Source organism: Phalacrocorax aristotelis, chromosome 2, assembly GCF_949628215.1.
Source record: "Phalacrocorax aristotelis chromosome 2, bGulAri2.1, whole genome shotgun sequence".
Classification (NCBI taxonomy): domain Eukaryota; kingdom Metazoa; phylum Chordata; class Aves; order Suliformes; family Phalacrocoracidae; genus Phalacrocorax; species Phalacrocorax aristotelis.
Genome location: NC_134277.1, coordinates 121,662,269 through 121,677,750, shown reverse-complemented (window position 1 = coordinate 121,677,750; position 15,482 = coordinate 121,662,269). Strand labels below are relative to the sequence as shown.

At 42.0% G+C, this 15,482-nt stretch overlaps 1 protein-coding gene across 2 annotated transcripts in view; it reads right to left on the bottom strand.

Moving 5' to 3' along the window:
* Nucleotides 1-15,482, bottom strand: part of MAPRE2 (microtubule associated protein RP/EB family member 2) — a 104,872-nt gene that overhangs the window by 72,592 nt on the left and 16,798 nt on the right. For both annotated transcript variants that reach the window (XM_075084977.1, XM_075084975.1), the window contains exon 2: nucleotides 6,226-6,287. Coding sequence is in view for 1 of the 2 variants with exons in the window: in XM_075084975.1 (XP_074941076.1) it covers nucleotides 6,226-6,287 (62 nt within the window). In the remaining variant the exon portion in view is untranslated. The remainder of the gene's footprint in view (nucleotides 1-6,225; nucleotides 6,288-15,482) is intronic.

The following is a 15,482-nucleotide window of genomic DNA, read 5'->3' as shown; positions in this document are numbered from 1 at the left end:
TTACATAATACTCTTACTAATCTTAAAGTTTTAGTTTCATAGAATCATAGAGGGGTCTTTTAGAGGTCATCTAGTCTAATCCCAGTTTCCTCATTTATTCATGGAAAACAGACTTTTCCAATGGCAGGTCAATGGTCATTATCATCATCTTAGGATAAACACTAAGTCTTATTAATAAAATAGCCCTCAAATGAAGAGGGAAAATAATTTTCACAGACATCTTTAACCATGTTGCACTTATTAGTACTCTGAATTAAGACAAAGATTTGCAAACTGTGTCAAGAAACTTATCCTGCTGACAGGCATTCCCTAATAGGACTTTTGCAATTTGACACATTAGACCAAGTTCCCATGAATACTTTGAGCCCTTTATTAACCTAGTGCTGCAAGTGCTTTATTTAGACACTAGGACCCTACAGAAAGCTTACCAAGCACTTTCTGAAATCCTGAAATTTCATATTAGCCCAAAAATTTCCTTGCCTTGTAGTTAAGAGGCAAAGCTAGTTGGGAGAAAGCTACTGCTGGCCTGCTTTAGTAGAAGGTGCACCTGCTAACAGCAACACACACAAATACTGGGGCTTGGGTAGGAGAAATAAGAAAACAAGAAAACCTGCAAGCAATGTTGAACAATAAATTTTCCTTATCAAGTCAAATTAACAATTTTTTTTTAAAAAATCACACCTAGTAATTAAATTAGTAGTACTACAATTACTGCCATAAACTTGTAGGTCAAATGTGATACCAGCCAAAGTACTACTGTCACTTTATTTCATTTAAACGTAGGGAACAGATGTAATATAAAGCTCACACCCCTATTCGAAAATAGAGATAGTGCCATTAAAAATGTACACATCTCCATTCTAAATAGACAAGAGCATACAGAAAGTACATGGTCTTATTGAAAAGATAAACAGCTGGATTTACTTGCTTCCATTAACCAATGACCCACTTGTCAAACATAAGCCGTAGATTTAAAAGAGTGATTACATGGTCTCTTGTACCAGACAAAAAAGCACCTCGCTATGAAATCAGATCAAGTCTGAAAATCCTTGAACACAGTCGATATTGTTCTCTTTTACAGACACAAGACGAGGACCAGTTATTCTTTTTAAAACATACAATATAATGTAAGGATGTTTCCTATAGTGCTGCAGAAGGTGTTTAGCCCATGTAGCCCACTCAGGTCATTAGCCGTGAGCCAAATCCAGGCCTCGTATAAGGGGATGAAGCTCTAATGGAAGCCACTGCACAACCCTTAATGTGGGGACACCACCAGCTTCCTTCTATGAGGAACAGGTGTTCCTAGAGAAGTAAAACTGGTACTCCCCACATTAAATGGTAACCATGACATGTACCTGGCCTGTCTATGCACAGAGAGAGGATTTTTAACAGGGGCTGCAGCTGTGCACACTTTGGTGGCAGGTCTCCAGCTGAGGCTCTTAAGGCTCAAGCCAGCTGCCATCAGCTTTGCCCAAATGTAAGTGCCTCCCACCACACGCCTCTTTCTGTGCCTACTCCAGGCTCTGGCAGGAACAAACATGCAAGACTATACAGATGATTACAACATTTGGGCTTGAGTGCAAGCCCCGAGTTAACAACAGGAAACATATCAAGGACAACAAATTAATAGGTCCTAAGACACTGAAAAGCTCTAATTTTGCCACCTTGTATTGTAAGGCAACAGAAGGGCGCACAACAGTGGCCTTCCTATACTCTACCTAAGGCTAAACAAGTCTTTAAGCCGCCATTATTATAAACAACATCTTTACTGCAAGGACAACTTATAAAATTAAATGCACATTGCTTCCACCTGACCTCACTAGCATGCTGTGTGCCGCCAGCGACTCACGCTTTACTGTGACTCACTATCCAGGGTGATTTTCTGGAAGCTAGAGATCATGAAGCAACTGAATTGTATGAGAGTCTCAGCAGTCAGCTAATGAAAACCAAAATTTCCAAGCCTAGCAACTGCAGAGAAATATTGGAAAATGCTGATACTTGGATTAAGAAAAAATAAAACAAAAAACACAGAACCACAAAAGCCAACAACCACCAAAAAGCCTCCTTAAAAATAAGTGCAATATTTGAATTAGCTCTTTCAAGCCTTTCTTTACTCTTGACTCCTGGCAGGCACGGTGGGTTTCTGGGAGCCTGTCCACCCCCTGGATTTTTCCCTGCTGCTGGAGGCCCTGAGCACTGCAGCTCAGCATCCCAGCACCTGATGTCCAGGTACAGACTTCAGCAGCAGCATCAGAGCAGAGGCTAGGTGAGCCACGCAGCACCTACCACACCACAGAACACGGACATGTGTACTTCATAGAAAAGAAAGTACAGATGGGAACAGAGTCATGGCACTCTGAGCTCCACACGCCTCTCACCACACACCCCCCAGCATTTTGGTTGCAGCTCAGCTCCTTGTCATATTCCTCAGCAGCAGCACTTGGGGGTCACCACTGTGTACTGTCACTGCTGTGCCAGCCCAACCTTCTCTTCCCATCTTCCTTTTACACTCCTCTATCTGCCTTCCTTTCTGCACCTCTCCTCCCTTTGCCTTTCCTTCCCTAGATGAAATTGAGGGCTACTTACCACTTTGCTGTTAGCACCTCCTGGACCTTGAAGTGATCATCAAGTGATCACACTCGCAGTCAGTATAGCAAACAGACTAGCAAGACACAGGCTACTAGAAAAAGATCCTGTTTTCCTAACAGATCCAGCCTGACAGCAGACTCAGGATGACTGCACAGGGTAGGTCCTGCGCACGTTTGCAAGATTATACTTGTAAAATCTAGAAACTGCTTTGAAAAATGACAGTTATTTTTATAGCATCTGGACGCACTACAGATACTTGGCATATCTGACAAGGATTAGGTTTTTTTTAAGGTCCTTAAAAAAAGAGAAATTTTTTTTGCTGCTGGAGCAAAACTCAAATCACTACTTGAATCATCTTTTAATAAACATTCTTCAAATTTTAAATGAAGCACCATTGATAGGCAAAGTTCAGAAGGCAACAAAAGACTACTAGAAATAAGGGTATCTTCTTTTTTTGTATTATTTATATAGTCATGGCTTCAACAGTCATGGGACAAAGTAGGAACATTTTGTAACCTCTGAACAGTCATATTGTGTATAAAATGAAGAAAGGCTTCTGTAACATTTTGAGCACAAAAGGTACTAGTGGCATGAAAACAGTGTCTCTTCCTCATTACAGTAGAAAATGAGGTTTCTATTTAATAAAACCCCCAACCACAAGGCTATGTGTTTTTGTAACTGCAAATGTATATCAGTGCTGTTGACAGCTTCTGCGTTGGAAAGGCTCTCATTATTAACTCTGAACAAAACCACACGTTATCTTTCTGAAAAGCAAAGTTACGTTCCTGATGAGTCAGGCGCTTTGCTGAGCTCCTGTGGGATAATTTTTTGTATTGGGCACTGAAAAAATAAATATCACCCCAAAGTTCAGAATATTTTCAGACAGCACCATAAAAGGCTGTCCAAGCTACCCAATTCCTAAGTTAAGAAGGGAACGGGGCTGGTGAGCACGCAGCCATAAACAAACATTCCACTTCGGTTAACTTTGCTCTTCGGTTCAGGATTTAGGTCTCCAGTTTTCTCATGTTGGATCAAAACCAGCTATAAAGCAGCTGTGTCCTAGGCAGGACTGACTCCTAAACAGATGTCCTCCACTACATTTTGTGGGACCCTGTGGTGTTTCCACTGAATGAAAATGCTTTCGAAGCACTCTGCTCAGCCCGGAGGTTCACCTATTTCATAATTCTTAAGTCTTTTGGCTGAAGGTACAACCCAGCCCTCAGGGAAGTCAGGTCATCTTTAGTGGACATCATGGGGACCAGTTTGGGGAAAACAAGCAGTGAACTGAGTGGGAAACAAGTGCACTTACACAGAAGTATTATTTTATTCTGCACCAGCACTAGTGCTGGGAGTTCGGGTGAAAGGAGTGAGAGGAAACCTGTCTTTAGTCTGCCCGGTTTAAGAAACTATATGCACCTTTAGCATGAATGGCCACAGAATGTTTCTGTGCAGGGAAGAGAAAAGCTCATACAGGCTATTTTGTTCAGATCTCTTCTGAACACTTCATGAATTAGTAGTTCATCATACAAACATTTTATATACATGAGTATATACACATATTTTTAATATATTCTCTTTCTCTTCCCCTATCTCAAAATTACTGAAATGTAACAAGTAATTCCTGAGCTAGTGTTCCAGCAGAAACCAGACTTGCTTTCTAATGTTAGGGTGTATTGTAAACGTTTTGGTGATAATATATCAAGCAAAGAACTGTAACTGCCAAAAGCCCCCTTATCTGCATCTCACACATAAGAGTGCCTGATGTGAAAACTGTAAAATTCCTTGGATGTTCCAGCATCCATCCCTCATGTTGTTGTCCATATAACTTAACTCCATGGAAAAAAAAATACATCCATTTGTCAGGCTCAAAGGCACTGAAACCCTTCCGGAAGGTTTCCCAAGTGAAGACCAGTATATAATAGCATGTTACATGGATTTGGCTTTTGCAATAATTTGTAATAGCTCAGCTAATTCTTTAGCAATATAATGAACCTCCGGTATTAGAAGGCTGATAGCTAGATCTTTATTTTGACATATAATAGGCCATAAGGACTAAGGGATTTGGAGAGGAAAGGCTACACAGTAAGTGGCAATCCATGGAGAATATGCTGGAAAGCTGTCCGTTGCTTCACGGAGAGGGTTACTCACTGCAGGAAATCTGCACGTGTCAGATAAGTTTGTTAGACAGGTAGGATGCAGTCTGCTTTTTAAGTGTCCATTTGGTGGCTGCGCACTATCTCAACACTCTCAGTTTTCTTTAGATTTCCTGTTGTTTCAAAGTACTTGTGACAACGCCAGTATAACTGCAGTGGCGTAGCTTGACTTACGCAGCGGCACCTACACTGTGCAAGAGTAGAAAGTGATAGATGAAACCCACCGTGGCTCAGCACAGGGCATTGCCCCACTGCACTTCCAGCTGCAACACCTTCATGGGAAGGAGTGCGTCTGCAGGGAGAGGGCTTTACACTTTCCTAGTTCTTGCTCTCAGATGCCTCCTGTAGTCTAGAGCTATTGTTTCACCCTTGAGGCGTACAAGCCTCCTTCAGCTCTAAATTATAGACTGCTCTTCTGAGGATCTCCAGGTGTACATGAGCCCTGCAAATCTTCTAATTGCTGTGAAAGTAACTCTTCTCTCACAACCTAGTGAGTCTGATCTCTGTGGCTCCTCATTTAACTCTTCCTCTCCCAGTGTCACTCTCTTCTCCCTACCTGTGTCTGTGCCGGTGAACATAGGCAGTTCTTGTATTTTCCATAGAACTTACCCTGAATAATTTCTCATGTCTATCATGTATCTAGAGAAATCTTTCTGCAAACGTATTTAAGTTTTTTTTTTCAAGGGCATTAGATAACTTTGAGCAAATCCCTAGTTTCACTGTGAAACAAGTCTTTAAAATAGCTCAGACGAACCTTTTTACTTTTAACTACAAAGCACGAAGTATCACCGCAGGATGTAGGATGCCTCCTACATCCAAAGCTAGCATTTATACACTGTAACAGCTTTTCAAGCTTTGGCAGAAATGCCGTGGTACGTCTTAAAATGAAAGTTCTTCATTACACAGCCCTAGCATCATTTTGGTGCTACACATTTTCAGCACTAGCTATGAATAACGAAACCCCACGCTGTATTGCAAACCACTAATGCTGTGGCACATTCCTTGCCAAGGGAAAAGGCACATACGATATTCAGCACAGTATGGTGAGCGGTGTCACTAGTGAATCTGTTCAAATAGGAGGTTTATTACCGGGTATCCTATGCTCCATTTTTGGCAACAGTGAAGACTTCTTGTTTAATAGCACAGATGCAGCAGCAATGATACAAGGGGAGTGAGCTATGGCAACCACAGGAAGCCCAGATCTGTTCCAGGCGCATCCTTTCAAAGGCTTTCTAAACATTGCCACCTTGTGGGCCTCCTATCTCCTGGCATCACTGATATCTCCACTCTTTGCAGGTGACTCCCTGCGTGGATTTCAGATGTCAAGCTGGAGGCTGGACAGTTTAAATTAACATCCAACTCAGGTGGGATGAGATTTAAACCCCCATAGTTGGGGATTAAAAAAGAGTTAGGTGGTTTTTTTTTTATAGTATACATACACACATATATAATGTACATAGTATACATACACAAACATACTTACTTTGAGCATCCAAACACTTTCCCTGGTTGCCGGCTTGAACTACTCCTTGCAGCAATTTGGTACTGGAAAGAAAACATGAAAACTTTTAGTTCAACAAGCAAACAGGAAACAAAAAAGGCTCAGTGAATGGTCTTTGTCTGTATTGGTTGGGCCATGATGCAATAGATGTATGCTAAAAATAAAACAAGAGGAGAAGTCCTTCATTACAATACCCTAATTCAGCTGCATTCACAATGGTTCAGTGTCTACCACATCTGCACAACAATCAGATGTCCCTCTGATATAGTAGCAAGTCTATGAGGTCCCTTATGCAGTGCTACATTCAGAGAGTTTATTCATAATTGCCAGGCACGTTGCCGTTTCTTCATCTGACCAGGCTTCTTCGGAGCACAGGCAATCAGTTATGACCGTTGTGTCATGCAGCTGGGGCCTTGCTGCACTTGCCCAAACAGCTTTTCAGAGGGAAAAAAAAAAAATCTACCATTGAGAAACACATGAACTGATACCCAGCAACTATGTTTTTGCCAATACAACAAAAACACTGGCAATCCTTTGAAGTGTCTCACTTAGCAATGAAGTCATGATGCTGCCCACTTGTAGCAGCAACACTAAGGCCTGTTTCCTTCTGTGTTCCTAGATGTGACTGCCTGCTATTGCTAGGTTTATCCTCACATCCATTCTCTGAACTGCTACATTACAGGCTACAGAAACATTAGCAGGAGCAGCCATACATGGGTTTCAATTTGTGCCATGAATTACATACTAGGGTTACGTGGCTAAGTTTCTTAATTCGCCTCCTCAGTCAGCAGGAAATATCATTCCTAGCAGGTAAATAATGATTTACAGTCAGACCAGGGCCCTGGTTATTGCTTGTTTTGCATTCCTAGTCAACTAGTTGAGACAGCCCAGCAGGGAGGGGTATTCCAAAGGCATCTATCTCTGCATAACAGCATGAAACTACACCAAACAGGATCCCAGTGGGGCTTGGATTAAATCAGAACTAAGGGATGCAAGAAGCTCCCACAGGTGAATTTATATTCATCATAAACCCCGTTTTAAGAGGAAGAAAGCATAGGCAATTCTCACTCCAATTAATTATCATCTGGGAAAGGTAAACAGACCTTTAAAGATGGCTTGTCTAAAGGACTGGATCCTAGTTCCAGGAGCTGTGACTCATCTTGGCAGAGAACTTAGGAAGGCTGCTAGCAGACTGGAAGGCTGAAGCTACCTTAAAGCCAAACCAGAATGGGAATTAGCTATTAAACATGTTATTGTTTCATTTCTTTGAATCTCTCCAAGCCTCTTATGCTTTGCTTTTCAATGTACTCTTTTTTCCCTCCATTTGTTTAATGTGGAAAGTGATTCCAGCACAGCTGACAAACCTCAGGCATCCTATTGGCAAAGGAACAGCAAATCCATCATGGTATGTTGGCTTTTGCTCAAGTAGACCCCCCTGAACTTAAGCTGGGATCTAACAGCACTACTCCAATAACTTGTAGGATGAGACACTCTTAAGGGTATGGTTTCTCACATCAGAAGGTGTTGACCAGAACTTCTAACAGGCAACGCCAGGAGAGAGATGGCGATTCCCATAGAAATGTGAGACTTAATTTGCTCATTGAACATTTTCTACACTATACTTTCTGAAGAGAGTGATATCTATGGCATATTGAAGACAGATAACCATTTCATTGTCTTCAGGAAGCAGACCTTGGGTTGAGAGTGATTTGAATACCGCCATGCTGAACTTCATTCCTGTAGTCTTAAAAAAGAAAGAGCCTCAGAAATCCTCATAGCGGAGGTTCCTAAACTTGATAACTGATGATGGTGTACCTCTTTGGTTTGACCCGTACATATATCTCAGCAACAGCTCCTGACTTTTTGCCTGTATACAGGTACTTACCTGAGCTACAGGGAACAGTGAGATGGCTATGGCCAGATGAGATAATTGGCACTTGCTTGCTGCTGCGTGCAGCAGCACTGCCAGGTCTCCACCTGCTCTGTAAGCCATGCCAACACCTCGACCTGTACTTCTGGCTTGAGATGCCAGAGCAGCACCCAGGCAAGGGAGTGGTAGGAAACACCGGATCATTAAGGTGGAATTTAATTTAGGTGGACAAAGGAATGCAGTAGAGGTCCTAGTTAGTGGGTGTGAGGAAGGTAACAACGGGGAGCTGCAGTCTACTTTGGAAGGGTGGAGGGATGGATAGAAGTGTGCAATGAAAACAAGGGGAGGAAAGGATGCCATGTTTCCTCCCACCACATGCCAGGCCATGCACAGCTCTCAGCTGCAGACACTGGCATCATGTCACCACTCTACATAAACCAGCAAGTGCCATTCAATTCCTCAGAATTCCCCAACACACAGAGGCTCCAATGATTTTAATATAGGTTCCCATCTCCTAAACAATCACTTACAAAGACATCTAAAGAACTTACTCCTTCCACACCAGTAAACATACGAAAAAGGTCAAGGGGTAAAAACCAAGAGGATAAAGGTCTAGAGGATCTGGAAAATGGAGAAGACCTTCAAACTGGGAAAAATATATTTCTTTAACAATTGAAAGCAGAATCTCAGAAAATCCCACATCATGAAACAGGTAAGAAAAAAGGATTGTGCATTTTTCAAGACATGAAATTATTATTTGTTCAATGCATTGAAGTTACACACATCTGCAAGCTCTCTGTATTAAACTATCTGTTCCCCTGATGGGGGGATTGTTTTGGGTGGAACAGGACACTATTTACTAGAAAATGTTAATAAAATCTGCCCAATTATGTTAATAAAAGCTGATGACCATTCACATAGTGCATTGAGTTAACCCCCTCTTACAGTCCACTTCTGGAACAACTCATGTCACCCGGCTGGAGCAACAGTCAAGAGTCCAAGCCCAGCCAGGGGGGTCAGACTGGTGGGCCACTGGTTTCCAGTTCAAGAATCCCTCAGGGTGTCCCTTGCTTCGCCAGGCTACAGCCCTGTAGCCTACACTTGCCACTTTCTCAGATGCAGCCGAGTTACACAGCCTGCTGTTGATCCTAGTGTGTGCTGGTGGTGGTCTGGGACGGGTTTGGCAGACTTGCTGTTTGGAATTTATGGAATCTTGGCATATTCAGTGGGCCACTGCTCTTCAGTGTTTATCTGGTCTTGGGAAGCTTTCATCTGGTCCCTCTCAGTGCATACTTTTCATCCCTGTGAACTTGTCTTCCAGTAGCTATTGCTACACCCACGAACTTAGTTACCTGTTGAACCCATTCACACAATCTGACACAGAAGGGGATTCTATAGCAATATCCCTTGAAATGCTGTAAAACATTGATTTAATTCTGAATGAATACTGACTGAAAAAGAAAAAACCCAAATAAGACAAGGACTGGGCAAGAGGGTTATGAGAAAGCAAGACAAAAGCCAAGCAACTAAGTGAAAAAAGACAGTAAAGCAAAGGCAATCTGCAGAAAACAAGATACAACAGCTTCTAGAAGCACATTGTATGGTCATACTATGAAAAGTAGTACCCAAAGCTGTTAGTTTGAAGGAACAAGGAGGAAAAGTTAGGACAGAATGTTATTAAGGTGATTTAAATGAAGCCTTCTAGTGTATTTGACAACATATTTTCAAAGTTTTGTTGCATGGAGCTGTGTCCCCCATGTGGGCAGAGCCCTCTCTTCTGCTACTGGGTCTCAGTGGACTGGATGCTTTCTACCATACTGCACAGATCTTTTTTTCCTCACCCCTTCCAAGGTCTGGGAATGATATTAAATGAAAATAATTTGTAATATAAGCTGACAGTCACCTATTATTGCTTCAAATATCTTCAGTGGTTATAGAAAACAACTTCAAAACCAACGTATTTTTAGCAACTGGAAGAATTCAAGCAAACCCGTCGTGGCTGCTATCCAGGCATTTACAGAGTAGAGAATAGCTCAACAAATTACAGAAATGGACAAACTCAGAATGTAAATCAGAAACCAGCGTATATCACTATTTACATATGCTTTCCTGTTGAAAAGATGAACTGAGAGATTAAGGCTTCCAGCGTCAAAGGGAAGAACTGCTGTTTTTATGAGCTGTTCATGAATCACAAAAACCAAAACAAACCCCCCCGTACACTTAGCAGTTGGGCAGATTTCTCAACTTACTGTTAACTAGCAGCCCAACCCTATGCTGTCTCTCTGTTCCTGGGTAAGTCCTTTGCACCTGCTCACAGCTGGGCTCTGCACAAAGACAGATTCAAAGGAAAGAAATCAAGTAACAGAGCTGAGCTTAGTGCTATCTCCAACTCCAAACCTGTGAGAAATGCCCTAGTTTGACCCAGAGTGCTTCACAAGGAAGGCAGTCCCAGAAGACATGAGATGCTGCTACTGAGTGCACGATAGAGCCTCCCACCTCTTTTGCTCTTGCCATTTCAAACATGGCTTTGTCCCAGTGGTTCTGCTTCTCTGCCAGTGCTCTGATTTCAAGTAATCTGTTGGCATGAAAAAGGTCCTAGAGACTTCTTATAGAACTATATTCCCTCCCTCTCATTTACAAAGCAACCAATCCTTTTTGTCATTTACATATAAATTAAATCCAAGCATGTCCTACTTAACAACTTAGTAGGAAAGAGCATGCATCTTTTCTCAAGACGACTTCTAACCCTCCTTGGGAAGCCACTAGATGTTTCTCCCCATAGAGCAGAAACCTAACTTCTGTCATTTATATTGTCTTCTCTCATCCCTCCTCAACCTTTTGTAAACTGGAGTTTCCAAGATGGAAGTGCCTTGGAGAAAATGCTGGGTTCAAAGCTCCAGCCAACTGCACTGTCACACCTACCTTTGTGCAGCAGCCTACCTGCCCTCCTGCTATTAACGAATACCTTCCCTGCCTTCCTGCCCAGTAACTCTGAGATACAGTAATTATCTTCCAACTTGAAAAGGGTGTAACAGAGCTCAGCTTATGTGATTTTAGTTACTTAGTGTGACAGATTTGGCAAACTTTTTCTTTTCAGCATAACAAGCAATGCCAAACCAGTATATCAAGCAGTAGGTGGCAGACCTAACAGGACAAACAGATGAGAATGTGTATCATTCTTCGTATTTATCAGCAGGCTGCCACATCACACTTAGCTCTGTTTCCACCAAAAAAGTTTCTCCCTTTGCTCCTTTTTGAGAAAACAATCTTCCTTCAATTATTTGAGGCATCGTTTTGTTTAAACTTTAGTTCAGACTCATTGACGTCCACATTTCAATTTTTATCCCACTAACTAAAAATCTGTTCTTCTATTCTCAGTGCCTACATCTGTTGGCTTCTACATCTAATACAACCACTAATTTTGTTTGGCACCTGTCTGTGGTTTGCACATTTGACTGCAGTTTCCTGTTTATGCACTTCTGTATGTACTAATGTGTTATGCATTTTGACGCGTTTTTCTGGTAGGCATTATACCATCTTACAGAATGCACTTGGTTTAAGAATAACCAGATTTGATCAGGTGTCTGCTTTGTTTCATACACTAGAATCACTTAACACATTACTTTTTAATGCTTTGCTCTTTATAAACATAGAGTTATGCTGCAGTGATACATGTGTTTTATAGTGAGGCAAGAAAAGCCAGCACTGACTAAGGTTTCACATTATGAAGAATTTGGCAATAATATTACCTTAAGGCATTCCAGTCTTAACTGTTCGCTCCTTATTTATAGCTCTGGGCTGCCCCTCCAGTTTTCTGGAACAACTCTGAATCAGAGTTTTGTTTTTTGTTTTTTTTTTTTTTTCAGATTTAAAAAATACATCTGCAGCAGCTCCCCATTTCAGTATACAGCATGGCTCCAGCAGCTGGGTTGGCACAACTGGAAAGGCAGGAACTCACTGGCTAGTATTGCTGACCAGAAACAGGTACAGGGAACAGCTCTGCTGTGGGTGGTGGAATATTAAGCTTAAAAGCAGACACAACGTTTTCTTCAGATATAGCCTGGGTACTGGTGGGTGTACAGAGCTATGGGGAACATATATCAGCTTTTCCCTCTTCCATTTGAAAGGGGTAAGAGATGCATGGAGGCCAGCTAGCAGCAACTGCTTTGGTCCAGGTCAACCCACCACAAGTTTCTAGTACATTTATCATTTCTGTTCCCAGCTTTAGGCTTCATTTTGGGGCAATTTATATTTAGAAAGAAGATTCAAGCAACAAACATTAAGGTACACATTCAGATGTTAAAACACAAAAGCCTGTATCTGTGTTTTGACTTGAGACATTTTCTGAAGTTCTTTTAAGATAACAAAACCTGAAGTTTAACACGAGGAGTCCTGATGGCATAATAATATGTTGAATTACCCAGGTTGACATTCTTTGAAAACAAGCCTGCTGAGCAAGCATGGTAGGAAAAGCCCAAAGATAACTTCCACAGAAGTGTTACACAGGTGGCTACAGCAGCTGCAGGGCTTTCAGAACTGCTTCAGGGATCTAAAACATACCAGCTTCAGGACCAGCAAAATATTTAGAAGAATGAGTTGGTTTAAGAGCTTTCAACTCAAGAAGTAACTTAAATTTAAATGGCACCCTTCATTGGAACCCTTACGCTTCTAGATATGCCTGATTAAAAACGCTCCTACCAACCGTCCATTCTAACACTGCTCTGCTATGAGCACATGGCCATACCTGTAAGTCGTCTAGCTTACGGAGCAGTGATCTTCGCTAAGTTACAGAATACAGTAGCTTTCTTTAAAAAGCAAAAAAAAAAATCTATAAAACAGTGCAACATTCACTACCTATGCCTACTTCAGACCAGGAAAGAGACAAAGACAGGCCTGGAAAGCAAGTACGCAAATTCTTGCCCCTGGGAGGGAATGACCTTGCTGAGTGCCAGCCAGCTGGAAACCAACCTCAGCAAAAAAACCTGGGGATCTTGGTGGACAAGAAGTTGGAAAAGACTCAGCAGTATGCCCTTGAGTAGAGAAGGGCAACCCTACACTGGGCTGGGTTTGCAGATCCAGGGCAGTAATTAATCCCCTGTATTCAGGGCTTGCGAAAGTGAAGTACCTGTGTACTGGGGAGCCACAAACCAGTGACAGACATACTGGAGCCCAGTCTACTATACCGAGATGGTTAAGGAGCTTGAGCAGATGCAGGAGAGGTTGAGAGAGTTGGTTTTGTCCAGCCTGAAGAGAAGGCTTAGGGTGTAGGGGGATGTATCATTGCAGCTTACAGCTACCTAAGGGGAGGGTGTAGAGAAGATGGAAACAGGATCATCTTAAAGGTGCACACTGGCATTGCAAGTGGCAACAGGCAAGTTTCAACAGAGCAAATCCTGATTACATGTTAGGAAAAGTGTTTTCATCATGAGGGTGGTTGAACATTGGGTCCAGTGAGGCTGGGAAGTCTGAATGTCTGAGACAGAGCTCAACAAGTTCCTAAGCAACCTGATCTGTTTGGGATGGCTTTGAACAGGGGTCAGACCAGATGGTCTCTTTCAACCTGTATTATCCACTGATTCCATGTAAAAGTACTATAACTGCAGGCTACTCATTGCCTGCTTGCCTTACCCAGGGAAGAGGGCCCTAGTTAGGGTATTGGACTGCCATCTCAGCCCTTTTAACAGTTCCGACATGTCTTTCTCTTCCTCAAGTTCCTGAGCAGGAAAATGGGATTAACTGTAATCTTGATTATCTGTGGCAATGGTAAAAACAGCTGAAGTCTTGTATCTTGATTTTTATGTATTATAAATAGATTCTTAAGGACTGAAATAATGTCCAATATATAAATCTAAAAAACAAAGTTTTGCTCTTCACAGCGCTGGTGAAGCAGATAAAGAGTTCTTGGATGCCTCTCTTATGTGAGCAGAATGAATTACTTGCAGTCAATTACAGATATACAATCCTATGAAGGCTGTAAGGCTATAGTTTGTGGAAACGTCCTGTGAACCTCTGATTAGATGAGGTGCTCACTTGACAGCTGAAGATACATTGAAGGGTATAGCATCACCTCAATTGTACTGCACAGATCACCATGTGTGCTCTGAGTCATAAACCAAAAGCCAAAAACGTTTGAGTGTTTTCTTCTCTCATTTTTGCTGATCAATCCCAACGATTCAGTTTTCCTAGGTGGCATGTAAGAGTCATTTTTTCATAGATCCCCAGTGCAAAAATTATCCCTGGGTGCCAGTCTCTGCTGAAAGGACTATATTAATCCTTCATATTACTTAATCAGTGCAGAAAAGTGGTCAGGTGGTCCCAATGGCAACCACAACCAGGTGGTCATGAAACTCTGGAAGAGCACATTTTAAGCCTTGTCCAAGCTGCTGAAGGGCAGGTCCCCTTTAGCATCTCATGTTTTGAGTCAGTTCTTCAGCCACCCTCATCTACAACGTGGAGGACTGGCACACCATAAGTTCACACTCTTCTGCACATATTTTGACTGAAAGCAGTCAGCGATTGCTGTGTTTGGCACAGGTAACATGATTTGGGTAGGGTGATAGGATTGGATCCTGTGGGGGAGTAGACAGAGAAATGCTATTTGCATTTATTCATGTTTCAAAACAGTGAGCACTGATTTGTTTACCCTGCCCAGGTGGCAGTAGCTCTGATCACCAAGAGAAGCAGAACTTCACTGGCAAATATAATAGCTACCTATATTCTCAGTAAGGATGCGAAGCCTGCACTTCTAAAAGGTCTATCGGAAACTGGGGCAACCTTGCGTTCTGCCTGAAAAAGGGGAAAGCTAAAGTGTGCTGAAGCTTGAGGACACTTGCATTGTGGCAATGACCCCACACAAGTTGTTAGAGCTAAAGCTGCAAAACCCATATATTTGACAAAGGGAGCACAGAGCCAACTGAGCTTTTTGGATCTTGAGTGTTTATAGAGCTCGAAACTAGAAATGAGTCTCTATATTAAGGGACAAAGTGTCACTGAGGGGTTCTTCAGGGCTGCATAAATACCTTTTACTCCTTCAGTTACAATAACATTGCCACCTGACCACAGCTTATGAACTTCAAGTTGAAGGAAAACATTCCAGTCTGAGATAAGAGTGACAGCTTGTTACCTCATTTAGGTACTCCATGATACTACACAATTAAAGCAATTCATATGGGAGGGCGTTCAAAAGGTTGGCTGTCAAGCTTTAACCCCTCAAGTTAACATAGCTTTTTCTGAAAGGATACTTTGTGTTTGAAGTCTACAAAATCAGAATTTTCTCGGCTGCATTATTTTCTCCAAGAGGCTGCAGTGCAAAATTTATAGGAATTATTGTTTCTTTACATTGCTCTGCAGAAAAGAGCCATGGAACACA